A 12,228-nucleotide genomic window follows, 5' to 3' on the forward strand; every position below is an offset into this window, starting at 1 on the left:
AGTTTACATTTTTTTTTTTTTAACTTTCATTTATTTATTTGAGAGAGAAAGAGAAGAAGAGTGGGGGGAAGCACAGAGGGAGAGAATCCTCAGGCAGACTCCCTTGATGCAGGGCTCAGTGTCATGACCCATGAGATCATAACCTGAGCCAAATCCAACAGTTGGACGCTTAACCAACTGAGTCACCCAGGCACCCCTGGAGTTTACATTTTAATGATAATCTTTAACCATCTGTTTTAAAGATAACTGGACAAAAAATAGAGCATTAATGTCTCCATACAATAAATAAAAGGTGTTGAAAAAACAATACACATGTGTCTGTATCTATATAATATCTATACTATAAATAAAGATAATTCGTAAATATCATAGTCGTATTTGTTTTTAGGTAATCCTCTTAACTCTCAGTGGTGTGTGTGTGCATGTGTATGTGCATTGAGAGCAGCAGTTGAGATCATTGCCTTTTAAATGGCATCTGATTTTCACACTGATGTAACTTCTGACTTCCTATTAAAATGACTGTGAAAATATACCCTTCAAAAAATTCCAATTAAAAAGTCACTAAAACCCGGGATTGATGGCAATTCAGTGCTGGAAAATTAAAGAACCAATAAATTAGGTTGGAAGTATATATATATATTATTATTATTTTTATATATAGTAATATTATGATGTGATATATATTAGTATATGTAACTTAAATAGGAGATAGACCAGCAGACACAAAGATAGATCACAATTAAGGAGTTAGAGTTTGCAAGTACTCACATATTTGAGCTAGAGTAAAATAAATGCATACTGTTCCAAGAAGTGTGATCAGAAGCTTCACTATGCAGGTAGACATAACTTTAGTGTTGATACTTCGAACTGCGAATGAGTATTGCTTCTGGGCCCAGCTGTGGTGTTTGTGTGGACTTGGAGAAAGAATTAATCAGTTATTCATCTCCCTTCTTAATACTTGATATTGATTCAGCTAATAACATTGGTAGTATGTTTGAGCTCTTAAATATATATTTTTGAATTTGGCTGTTTAGCTTTGAGGTTTGAGATTGGATTTTTCAAGTTTATCAGAGATTTTTTCTGATAAATATTAAAAACTTGGGTTTAATATTCCAATGCCTAGATATTAACTGAGAATGACTATTCTTCCTTAATTAATAGTAATATAAAAATAGTACTGAATATGTTTTTATCCTCATTGGTGTTTTAATTATGCAAATAATATATGGAAATAATCTCATTGAGAAGATTAATCAATTCAGAAATAAGTAAAGTAAAAAGTAAAATTATTTTTTAATGATGCTCACTTTTAGTTCCCTATCTCAGAGGTAATTAGTTTGTCAGTAGTTTGGCATATATCCTTCTGGTTCTTTTCTTCTGCATTGGCATCAATATATTTATATACACCTGCACATTTAAAAATCATGATAACTCTATCAAATAACCCAAACTAAGATACCATTCTGAAAACTTGAGTTGTTTTTCCTTTTTTTTCTCACCTACCAATATTTCAGATATTTTTCCAAGTTATGTTTAGGAATCTATAATATCCCATAAATAGGGGTATATTTTGAAGCTGAACCTTATCACTGAGAAATATTTTTATTCCTTTGAATTCTGAAACAAATATGATATAAAACCTTTAGAAAAGTTAAAGGTAGGAATAAAATATAATTCCATTTCAGAAGAGACTTCAAACATTATCTCATTGGTCTTTTTCTCCTATTTTTTTTTTCCATTTCAATTGAAAGAAACTGAAGACCCATTAAAGAGTCTGTATTTTATTACATTTTCTATGATTGAATTTAAAGTATACGTGAATAGGACTTAAAAATTTCTCTTCTCACTACGTATTTTTTTGTAATTTACTGAGTAAACTAAAAATTACAATAGCCTATGAATTTGCTATTATTTCTATGTTATAGATAAAGAAATGGAGTCTCACAGAGGTTTAGTGAGTTGTTCAAAATTACACAAAAGTAAAAGCCAAAACCTGAAATTAAGGGCTCTTGTTTTGAGACTCTAAGACAGAAAGCAAATTCAACTTTTTCTTTTCAAAGTTGCTATGGATTCTTTCCATATTTGATTTTTGGATAATAAATATTAAGTACTTTCTTTGTATTCTAGTGTTAGGTATTCTACCACTTCTACTTTGGAAAATATTAAAAGTGGAATTTAGCTAGCATTCTAAATATCCCAGTCATAAAATATATTGTGTTTGATGATATGAGAAATTTTTATTCCTGCAAATGTATTGATTATCATTTAAACTGAGAAGGTGATGATTCAAAATCACTTGTATTAGTTAAATCATGACAGTGTCTACCAAAGCAACTGTTGCTTTTAGGTGATGAAAACAGGTGATTTGTGATTTTTTCCTCACTTTTCTATTAGTGGTTGTATCCTTGATTATAGAACATGTAGAAAGTGAATGTACTAATAACCTACTGAAACATGACACAGTTCCCTTTGACTCTTAGCAGTCAAAACCATGGCTTCATGAAGAGCTCCTCTTCTTTTGGTTATGAATTGCCTGAAGTTATAAAAGCCTTTAGACTTTGCTACAACTTGCCCAAAGTGGGAAGTCATCTCTATTAACATGGTAATTAGTTAACATTTATTGAGTGCCAACAATGTTTTTGGTGTTATAAATACATGGAGGAAGATGCTGTTTCTTTCCAGAGGGACTGGTTTTCTGTAAGAGTGAGAGAGAAGATTTGTTCTTGAATGTCTGCTGTACTGGGAGATAGGGGTGGGGAACGTGCAGTCATGTTGCATCTCATTCTACAGATTAGAATGCCACCCTCGCCTCTTTATTAACAGATCACACACACACACACACACACACACACATATATAATGCAGAGAACAAATATAAATAGTCTCATTAACTATTTGTCAATGACATATATATATGTTAAGTGACATATACATATAATGCAAAGAACAAATATATATATGCATTATATATGTCATCAGTTAATATGTATATGTATACACACTTATAATATATAATAAATATATATTTGTATAATATATAAGTATATAATATTTATATTATAAATAAATTTATATAAAATAGATATTATATATGTATATACATATATGTGTACACACATATACCTATATAAGAAGTACACATAAATTTCATTTTATTGGAAATTTTTAAAAAATATTATTTTTCTGACTTTAGGTTAAAATATTCATATCCCCCAAAATAGCCAATGACTATAGCTTCTGTTTCCTAAAATATAACATATTTATGCTACAAATATAGAAAATGTGCTTTAAAAAGTTCATAGTGGTATTTGCATATGTACATATTTTTATACAAAATCAATATGTAGAATAGAGGGATTAGTTTTTCCATTTGACAACTATGAGACAAAAGTTCTCTAACCTTTTGAAAATATGGGACACTTCCCTAAAATACCCAAACTAATAATTAGTATTCATAAAAGATTAATAAAAGATCATCTTTTGAATCCTTGTCATTTCATATCTAAATCTAGAGGAGCTTTTATTATGAATTTAATTAAAGGGAGTCATTGATTTTAGCTATTGGTTAACGCAGAATGTGACAGCGCCAGAAAGATACACCTTAACAAGTGGAAATACCATTCCATTCTGAAAGTGAAACTCAGGGAGATCAGTGAGGTAAGTCATTGCTCCCTCCCTATCAGATAAGTTCAGAAACTAGGGTGGGTCTGTATTATGCTGTGCTTGTATTAGCATAAAGGTCGAACTTCATCCTTTGTATGACACTCATTGTGAGGAGGCCTATCAATTGAAGGAGTTTGAAGAACCCTCAATGGAGTCTTGAAACTGACAATATAGGCATTTTGCCTAGAAAGTGTTAATTTTGTGTTCCTACTGTTAGGCCTCTGTAAACATTTATAAGAACTGGACTCCCTTTAGCAAACCAAACCTTGAAATAAACAGGAAGAAGCAAAGGGGCGCTGGTGGAAACCTGCCCATCCCTTTGCCCTGCCCCAAACCATCCCCCTTGTAAGCCTCATCCCTTAGCTGGGCGGGAGAGTATTTTGGTTGTTGAAAAAGGGTAGAGTGACGCTCCCTAGTTAGTACTACTCTGCTTCTAAACACACTAACGAGTCTTTCATGAAAATGCTGGTTAGAGTATTGTAGTTTACACCATATTAATAAATCGACATTTTAAAAAAAATTTGTTCTTGCATCAGCCTCGTATGTTGATGGTTAATGTGAGTCTGTCCCTGGAAGGCTGATTACTCTTACGTTTGCTGTGGGATTAAGATTTTTAAAAAGAGAGACAACAACCAGCCTTTATGCCAGTAGAGCTAAGGCTACATGATGGCTGTAAGGATCTCTGCAAGTTTGTGCTAATCTCTAATGCTCAGCTAATAATTAGCACTGCTTAAGGGGGGCTGGGATCCGCAATAACAGTAATCTCTTATGTATGTTCCTGGCATTTCTTAGAAGTTCCATGAAAGGATGACTACCTTTTAGTAGAAAAAACAAATTTGTATTACTCTAGTCTGTCAGTGTTATTCATCTTTGAGAATTTGTTTTTAAATTACAAACCTATTAGTTCTGCTCAAATGTTATTTCTTGAACACTACTCATTTGTAAAATACTAAGTCTTGTGAAGTACCTGTTTGTAAAATATTAGTCCTAACTCTGAAGACCCTGTTTCCAATATACATGGAATAAAAATGTTGGAAATAAGCTATTACTATCCTCTAAGCAAGGCCATTCTTTTATATATATTGCTTTGAGTTTTCAAAATACTCAATTTAGGATTGTTTATTAATGTGTAGTCTTGGTTCTCTGAACTATGAAATAAATTACATTTTTTCCTTTGTTATCCCTCAAGCAGAAATTTGGCTTTTCTACTATTTATCATAGCTTCTCAGTTGTGTGTCCTTTCATCCTAATTTGTTATACTTTATTCTAGAGAGTTGCATATATAAAAATAGAAATAAAAAACCAAGAAAAGTCCATTTAAAAAATACTCATTTGAGATCTCCTTTCAGTTTATATATATTTTAGTTTTACATCTCCTTTAGTAATTGGCTGTGCAAATCATTGTTTTGGGTTTTTTTTTTTTTAACTTCTAAAGTGCTTTGCATATACAATTGCCCACCAGTGGGAGTAGGTATACAATGTTGAACTATGTGGTAATTGAGAAATATTCGGAGTTGTTTGGGGTATCCTATGACCCATAGGCATTACTCTGGCATATGAACAAAGTAGAATAGAATGGACTGAAAAAATCAAGAAATTTTAAATAAATAATAGTTATTATAAAGAAAAATCAATTTCCACATCATTTTGCAAGTATTTGTACTTGCCCCTTTCCATGGAGACCCACATTTTACATAGTGTGAGGATTAAGTGTTGGTTTTGAAATAACTTAATGTTCATCATCAGCACATGAAACACTGACCTATCAATCTGAATTCTCTTCCAGATCTACTCCTAACATCAAGTGTAATAATAAAGAAATATTATTCTTTTGGAGACTCATCTCCAAAATTGGCACAATAAATGTCATACTCTCCTCAGCATGATTCTGTAAGGCTAAAGTAATACCTGTGAAAATAGTTTTTTTTTTTTTTCAAACCATTAACACTAATGAAAAGTGGTATTATTCTTATTATAGAGACCTTAATAATATAGTGGTAACTCATGCAGGCCCTGGAGCCCTACTTTCTTGGTTCACATCATGACTCTTATTGCTGTTTGACCTTGGGCATGCTACCTAATATGAGTGTCTCAATTTCCTCATTTGTAGAATGGGACAAATAATAGTCCTTATCTAATAGTGTTGTGAGGATTAAATGAGATAATAGCATAACATCCTTAGTACAGGGCCCTGAGGCAAGGTGGGCATGAGGGCAAGGTGATTTTTCCTTGCTCTTAAATAGGAATATTTAAATATGTCATACAATATCACATATTGAATTACTCCGTGATGCTTGATTCCCGCATTCAAAGTAAAAAATAATTCAGATGGGAGTTTTCTGGTTCCCATCACAATGACCTAACGAAAGAGTTTTATTCCCTTTGGAAAAAGTAGGTCATGAAGACACTGCAAAAACTATAGAAAATCCCCAAATATATTCTCGAGTTTCTTTCAAGCTGTGGTACCATCTGAAGCTACAAGTTTGAATGGCTTTTGAGGGAATCATTCAGTTCTTCCTCATCATAGGAATACTTCCATTAAGATCATCATTTGAGGGGCACCTGGGAGCTTTTGGCTCAGGTCATGATCTCAGTGTCCTGAGGTTGAGCCCCATATTGGGCTCTCTGCTCATCAGGGAGCCTGCTTCTCCCTCCCTCTCTCTCCTGCCTCTTTGCCTACTTGTGACTCTCTGTGTGTCAAATAAATAAATAAGAACTTAAAAAAAAATCATCATTTGATCAAAATGAAAATTTCCCAAATCATGAAAGATTTCAAGACTAAATTTATACCTGGTTTTGAATTTATGGGAAATATCCCCACCTCCCCCAATTCTGGGTAGTATTTTCTGTGATGACAAGGCCTCACCAGAGTAATCTTAACTAAAGTAATGGCATGATTCATTAAATGTTGCCAATATTCCATTTAATATTAAGCAATTACATAACAGCTTTTTAAATGCCTGTTAAAACTGATACATTCATATTGAGTACACTGCTACTTGTAAGGTCCGGTCTTCGATGAACACCATTTAAGTGCCAACCTACTATTAGAAGAGTTTACTATTTTATTCTTGCTCCAAAATGGCATCAACAGTGATGGGGGGCTTTCAGGGGATTGTTGAACAGCATTTTTGGAACAAAGGGTAAGCTTGAGGAAATACAAAATATCAACTGTAGGCTTTGCAATGCTTTATCTCAGCACTCCACAAATCTACACACCCCCTAATCAAACAAGCAGCTTTATGGCATGCGCAATTGCAACTGAAGTATAACCGACTTCCGCAGAACTGGCTTCCACAGGATTTCCTGTCCAAAAATTACCGTGTGGTCATCTGTAGCTGAATGGTTATAAATCTTTAAAGTTAGCAAGACACGCCTAGCCTTTTTTTTTTTTTTTTTTTAATAAAAAGAAAAAGGAGACAGAGTGACCAAACCCTGTCATGTGCAAAATTTCTCCGGAGTTCTTCCATTCCCGTTCTTTGCCTGGCTAGGAAGGGAAAAATAAAAACAAGCAAACAAAAACCCTCCCTTTGCAATATCTGTTTGTTCAAGGTGTCATTTCCCTGGGAGGTTATTTACAGATTTCTTACTGCTTCGCTCATCTTGCCTGGTAATTACTTACTGAAAGAAATCTGCTCTTTAGGGTGAGCTGTTCCTTTAACCCCTTTGGCTCACTCTTCCTTGGAGGCGAGCAAGGGCGTGCTGCAGTGTCTGGGAACCCACCTAGAGGGCCCCCTTGACGCCAGCACATCCCCTGTCAGGCAGCAGTCTCTGCAGCCAGAGCGGGCTGCTGCAGAGTTCATGTACAGTACCACGGAGCCTGCAAGTGTCCTGAGCTGCTCAGAGCCGGGCGGCACAGCCCAGGGCAGACAAGGCGGCTGCGAGGATTCCAAAGGTTCTGCTGGAAATTCGGAGCTGGGAGACCCCAGCAGGAGCCTGTTGCCTTTGTGTTTTAAAAGCATGCAAGGTCTGTATAGCTCGGGCACGAGAATCTTTCAGAAGATGTCAGCGCCTCAGAGTAAATGACACCTATTGGGGAATTGAATTTGGGGTAAGAGAGAGGGAGAGAGAGAGAGAGAGAGGATAAAAGAAAGACAGCGGGAGAAGAAATTCTTAGACAACGTCTGACTTGCAGCCGTGAAATTCATTTTCTTTCCAAGGCAACATATGAAAAGCCCGCACATGGTTTTAATAACAAATTAAAGGAGATTCTGCAGTGAAAGGATCGCTAGCTTAGTCATTTTACTTAAGGAGAACGGACAGACTTATTATGGGGTTAGGCAGCAGAAACGAATCTCCTCATGACAGCACCTTCTGAAGTCATGACGGTAGCTAATGGTAATCCTGTCCTGCAAAGCAGAAATTGCTCCTTGCCTTCCTACTTTTACCATTGAAAACCGGCAATTCAGAGATTTGAGAAAGAAGTTGGCTTTGATTATCCATGGTTTTTAGCCCCTCTGCCCTGGTCTTTGTCCGACGTGTCTCAGAAGGCAGCACTGCGTTAAAGTGACCACACATGAATATGTGCCTAAGAAAGAAGAAAAAGCAATATTCGTTTCTAAAGGACAGCATGGCAAAGCGACCTGAAGTTTTCCATTGCCCTTCTAACACTTCTTTAACAAGGATAACAAGAAACTGTCTTTTGACTCCTTTTTTCCCACATTCCAGAGTCCTTCCTGAGAGGATGCATTAATTTACACTCTAGGCAGTTGGATTATACCAGGACAATATTTGCCACCATTTAGGATTAGCGACCGAACTGGTTATTTTAGTGTGTTGACTAACGAGTGGAACCTAAATGGATGGACCCATACCTGCAGTGCTCTGTGATATTTCTTTTTCCAAATCCTGGAAGGGCTTTTGTTGTTGCTGTTTGTTTTTTGGGGGGGATTTTTTTGGAATTCAGTACTTGTTGCAATAATTGCCCATGATAGCTGCTCAAACAGGAGAGTTGGGATTCATCTATGAAAATCACTACATGTAACATATGAGACAAGGAAAATATTAATGACAGAAGATCTGCAAACATGATGCACGTGAATAATTTCCCCTTTAGAAGGCATTCTTGGATATGGTGAGTAATCAATATCCCCCTTTAGTCTATAAAGCTCAGAATTATAAAATTCCATGACAGGTGCCAGAGGTGAATTTTTCTTGAACAAGAATATGGGTATCAAATGAGGATGAAGCGTGAAACATGTTTAAAACCTAATGTTGTCTGAGAAAGTAATGGTTATGCAATAACAAATTACTTGTTAATATAAAAGCATCCCAAAATAAAAATTCCAATATGAGGACATTTATAATTGCTAACATTTCATAGAGAAAAAACCCAATAATTTTGTGAATGACAGGTATTTAACTAACAAATAAAAGAAAAAGGGAGGTTTGGGTTTGTTTGTTTGTTTGTTTTTCTTTTCAGTTTCATTTGAAAATTCCCTGGGGAAGGACATACATGCATTTCTGACATCTAATGTCTAATGTCAACTTGCTTGCCCTTAGGTCTTTTTGAATTTCCAAAAGAAGGGAAAACTTAGAATGTCGACTCAGTTTTAAAATAATACTAAGATGTGTCAGTGTCTCACATATAAGGAATTTAACTGCTTAGAAGTTAAGTAACTATATATAAAATCTAATTTAACTATGCAGAACTCTTTCCACCAGAATGAACCAATTTAATAGAATTCTAAAACATGAATCTAGGATGAAGTGTTCAGACTCTTAAAGAATTTGCTTAGTGCATTGATATTATATTGTGTATTAAGGCTCAACGCAATTTATTAAGGTCCCAGGACATGTGACATCATGTACTGTTTCTTATTAGAGTTTATGACTAAATGTGTATAGGAAATAATTGCTGAGGGTATTATAAGGACAGAGCTCATTATTTTAATAATGCTTGTTTTTACCACACCTTTAGGGCTGACTGGATTTCAATCTCATAGCAAAAACTTTGTCAGTGCTTGATAAAGGCACATTTTAAGGTTTTGTGGCTACTACCATGGTTTGTTTTGGATACTGCAATGTGTCTGATTTTGAAAATATATTTTCCTGGTAAATTTTTTTGGCTGGTCTTAGGAGAAGTCATAAATATCAAAATAGAGGATTCTGAGGGTTTTTCTAACTATTTTTATGATAGTGTCTCAAATGAAATCTTCCTGGTATCTTAAGGCTCTGCCAAAATCATCTGCTGGTTTGTTACAGATGTTTGAGCTTGTTAGCTGAAAGTCAGTTGTAGAGAAGGGTGGGTGACATCCTCAGTCACTCTGGGGAGGTACTGATTTTCTCTCACTACCAGAGACATCCAGAACTGACGTTGTGGCGTATCTTCCTTCTCTGCCTTCCAGAGCCACGGTCCCCTATCTCTACTGTGTTTGGGAGGGAGTCTGAGTGCCATGCCTGCAAACCTTAATGGCCCCTTTCCAAGTGCATCACCAGAGTTCCCAACTCAGTGGGAGCTTTGGGTCTATGGCCTTACTGGGCCTGATGGTGAGGTTCTGGCATCAGCAGTAAGGTCCTTGTCTTTCTTACAGAATTCAATCACATAAATAGTCTTTAACCCTAAGGTAAGAAGGTCTTAGAAATAGTCCCTGGCACATAGTAGGCATTTATCAAATATTTTTTTTCTTCTATTCCTCTGCCTTTCTTCAAGGTTAATTTTGAACCTATTACAATTTGTTTAGGGTGGAAATTACCATTCTCATTTCTAAAAAGTGTACCTTGCTATAAAGCAACAGTTTTTGTTCTGCCTGAACCAGGTTGTTTGGGTCCATTTGTTTATGTTGCAATACGTAGAATGCATGTACTACACTTTGAATACCTAACATTATGACCACCTCATATTTTGCAACAGTTACCTCACATGTACTTTTAACAGGAGAGAAATGAGCTATTCAACTCTGTAGTTTTTGAAAGAATGCAAATGTGCTTATTCATGCTCCTCTAGGTCTGTAATATATATGTTTGAAAGCTGTATAGAGAAGTTGAGAGTCCTGGTGGTTTTCCTTTGTGCCTGAAGCTCGGTAATCCTCCATATACTTCACAGTATCATGTGTCGATTTGTTGTTGTTGTTGTGGCCAAACGTAGCCAGTGTGGAGTGTGAGTGTTCTGTAGATCTCTTCTTGCCTGGGCCCTTTAGAAGGAGTCATTAATAAGACATTGACCTCAAAGGGAGAAGGTGGTGTTTTTTTCCAGGTGACCCAGTTAATGTCGTGCTTGGTTCTCAACTTGCCTGATTGTTGTTTTCCTCTGATTTATAACCTCACCTTTCAGTACTGCGGTAAGAGATTCTAGGTATTTGTTGACAGAAAACCTCCCTTCCCTTTGTCCTACTGTAAGAGTCCCTAAAAGATTGGATTCCATGTTCATGAATTGCTGTGCTGAGAAGGAAGGAGTTGTTCTCCTTTTCATCTCTATGGGCTCACGTTCCTCATTTCCATGTGTGGTTCTGATCTTGTCTTTTCTTTCTTTCGTCTTCTTCTTCTCCTCCTCCCTCACCCTCCTCCTACTCCTCTTTCTTCTCCTCCTTTACCTTCTTCTTTCATAAAGGGGCAGATCAGAAGTTGGCCACAGATCAATGCCAGGGACTAGTAAACATTTTAAAGGAGATGTGTGCTTTGGTTTGATGAGCCCTGGCTCATCTCTAAGAAGGTTCTAACCCCTTTGGATAGGCAGGATAAAGAGCTGTGTGCTGTTTTTCTCTCTGCTTCTGAGGAGCAAGAAGGATGGAAAATTGAGATCTAGAGTAGTCTTCCAATATTTATCAGAGGTAATGATTCAAGTAGAAGCCTGTGTATACTCTCCCACTTGGACTCTCATCCTCTTGCCCTAGGGCTAGTGTGTTGAGAATTGAGCAATAGTAATACAGAATTCATTGTTTATTGGTTACAAGTTAAAGTTAATAAGTGGTCTTTTTACTTGTTTTAATAGAACACTAACCCATAAGTGCTAAGAGAGTGGTATGAAGAATGTGCTTTTCTCGTTTAAAGCTACGTTAGAAATATTTGCTGGAGAGTTTTATTACGAAGCCTTCTTTCCATTACATTTGTTGACCTTTTTTCTTCCAAGCCAAACAAAGATTAGGGTTTGCCTCACTAGGTGAATAAGTACTATATAGCTCTTCTTATTTTTCATTCTGGCTGGTTGTGACATATAGTGATGGTCTGGCAGTTCAAGGATGGGTCTTCTTGCATGGTTTGGAAAAAAGGAAATGGAAGTCCGCTCTCCAGGAATTTAAATTCCATTTAGTAGCAAGTAAAATGAATCTGCAGAAGCATCATGGCCCAGAGTCATATCCAGCGGTCAGTCAAGAATGACATAACATAGTGTGCCTATGTATAGATGTATGTCTGTGAATTTTTGCCTAATGTAAAAGCAGAACACTTCCATGTAGTCTGATTTATGAAGATGCTATAATTTTATGCCAGAAACACCAGGGCTCTCTTGAATGCAACTGAATTGTACACGTTTAAGATTTAGGAGGGTGCTTTATTTAAATACCTTTGCTTTCTTTTTATGATGGACTCAAGTGATTCTGAGTGAAGACAGTGGGAAACAGAAGCCAA

At 36.0% G+C, this 12,228-nt stretch overlaps 1 protein-coding gene across 11 annotated transcripts in view; it reads left to right on the forward strand.

The window, feature by feature from the left end:
• Positions 1-12,228, forward strand: part of PDE4D (phosphodiesterase 4D) — a 1,300,895-nt gene that overhangs the window by 733,348 nt on the left and 555,319 nt on the right. Inside the window, exon 1 of one of the 11 annotated variants that reach the window (XM_044224317.1) lies at positions 7,455-8,737. The exons of the other annotated variants lie outside the window; for them this stretch is intronic. Coding sequence (XP_044080252.1) covers positions 8,691-8,737 — 47 coding nt within the window. The 5' untranslated portion in view covers positions 7,455-8,690. Of the gene's footprint in view, positions 1-7,454; positions 8,738-12,228 lie in introns of those variants that run through there. 11 annotated transcript variants of the gene reach the window in all.

The sequence above is a fragment of the Neovison vison genome, chromosome 1 (genome assembly GCF_020171115.1).
Source record: "Neovison vison isolate M4711 chromosome 1, ASM_NN_V1, whole genome shotgun sequence".
In the NCBI taxonomy this organism is placed as follows: Eukaryota; Metazoa; Chordata; class Mammalia; order Carnivora; family Mustelidae; genus Neogale; species Neogale vison.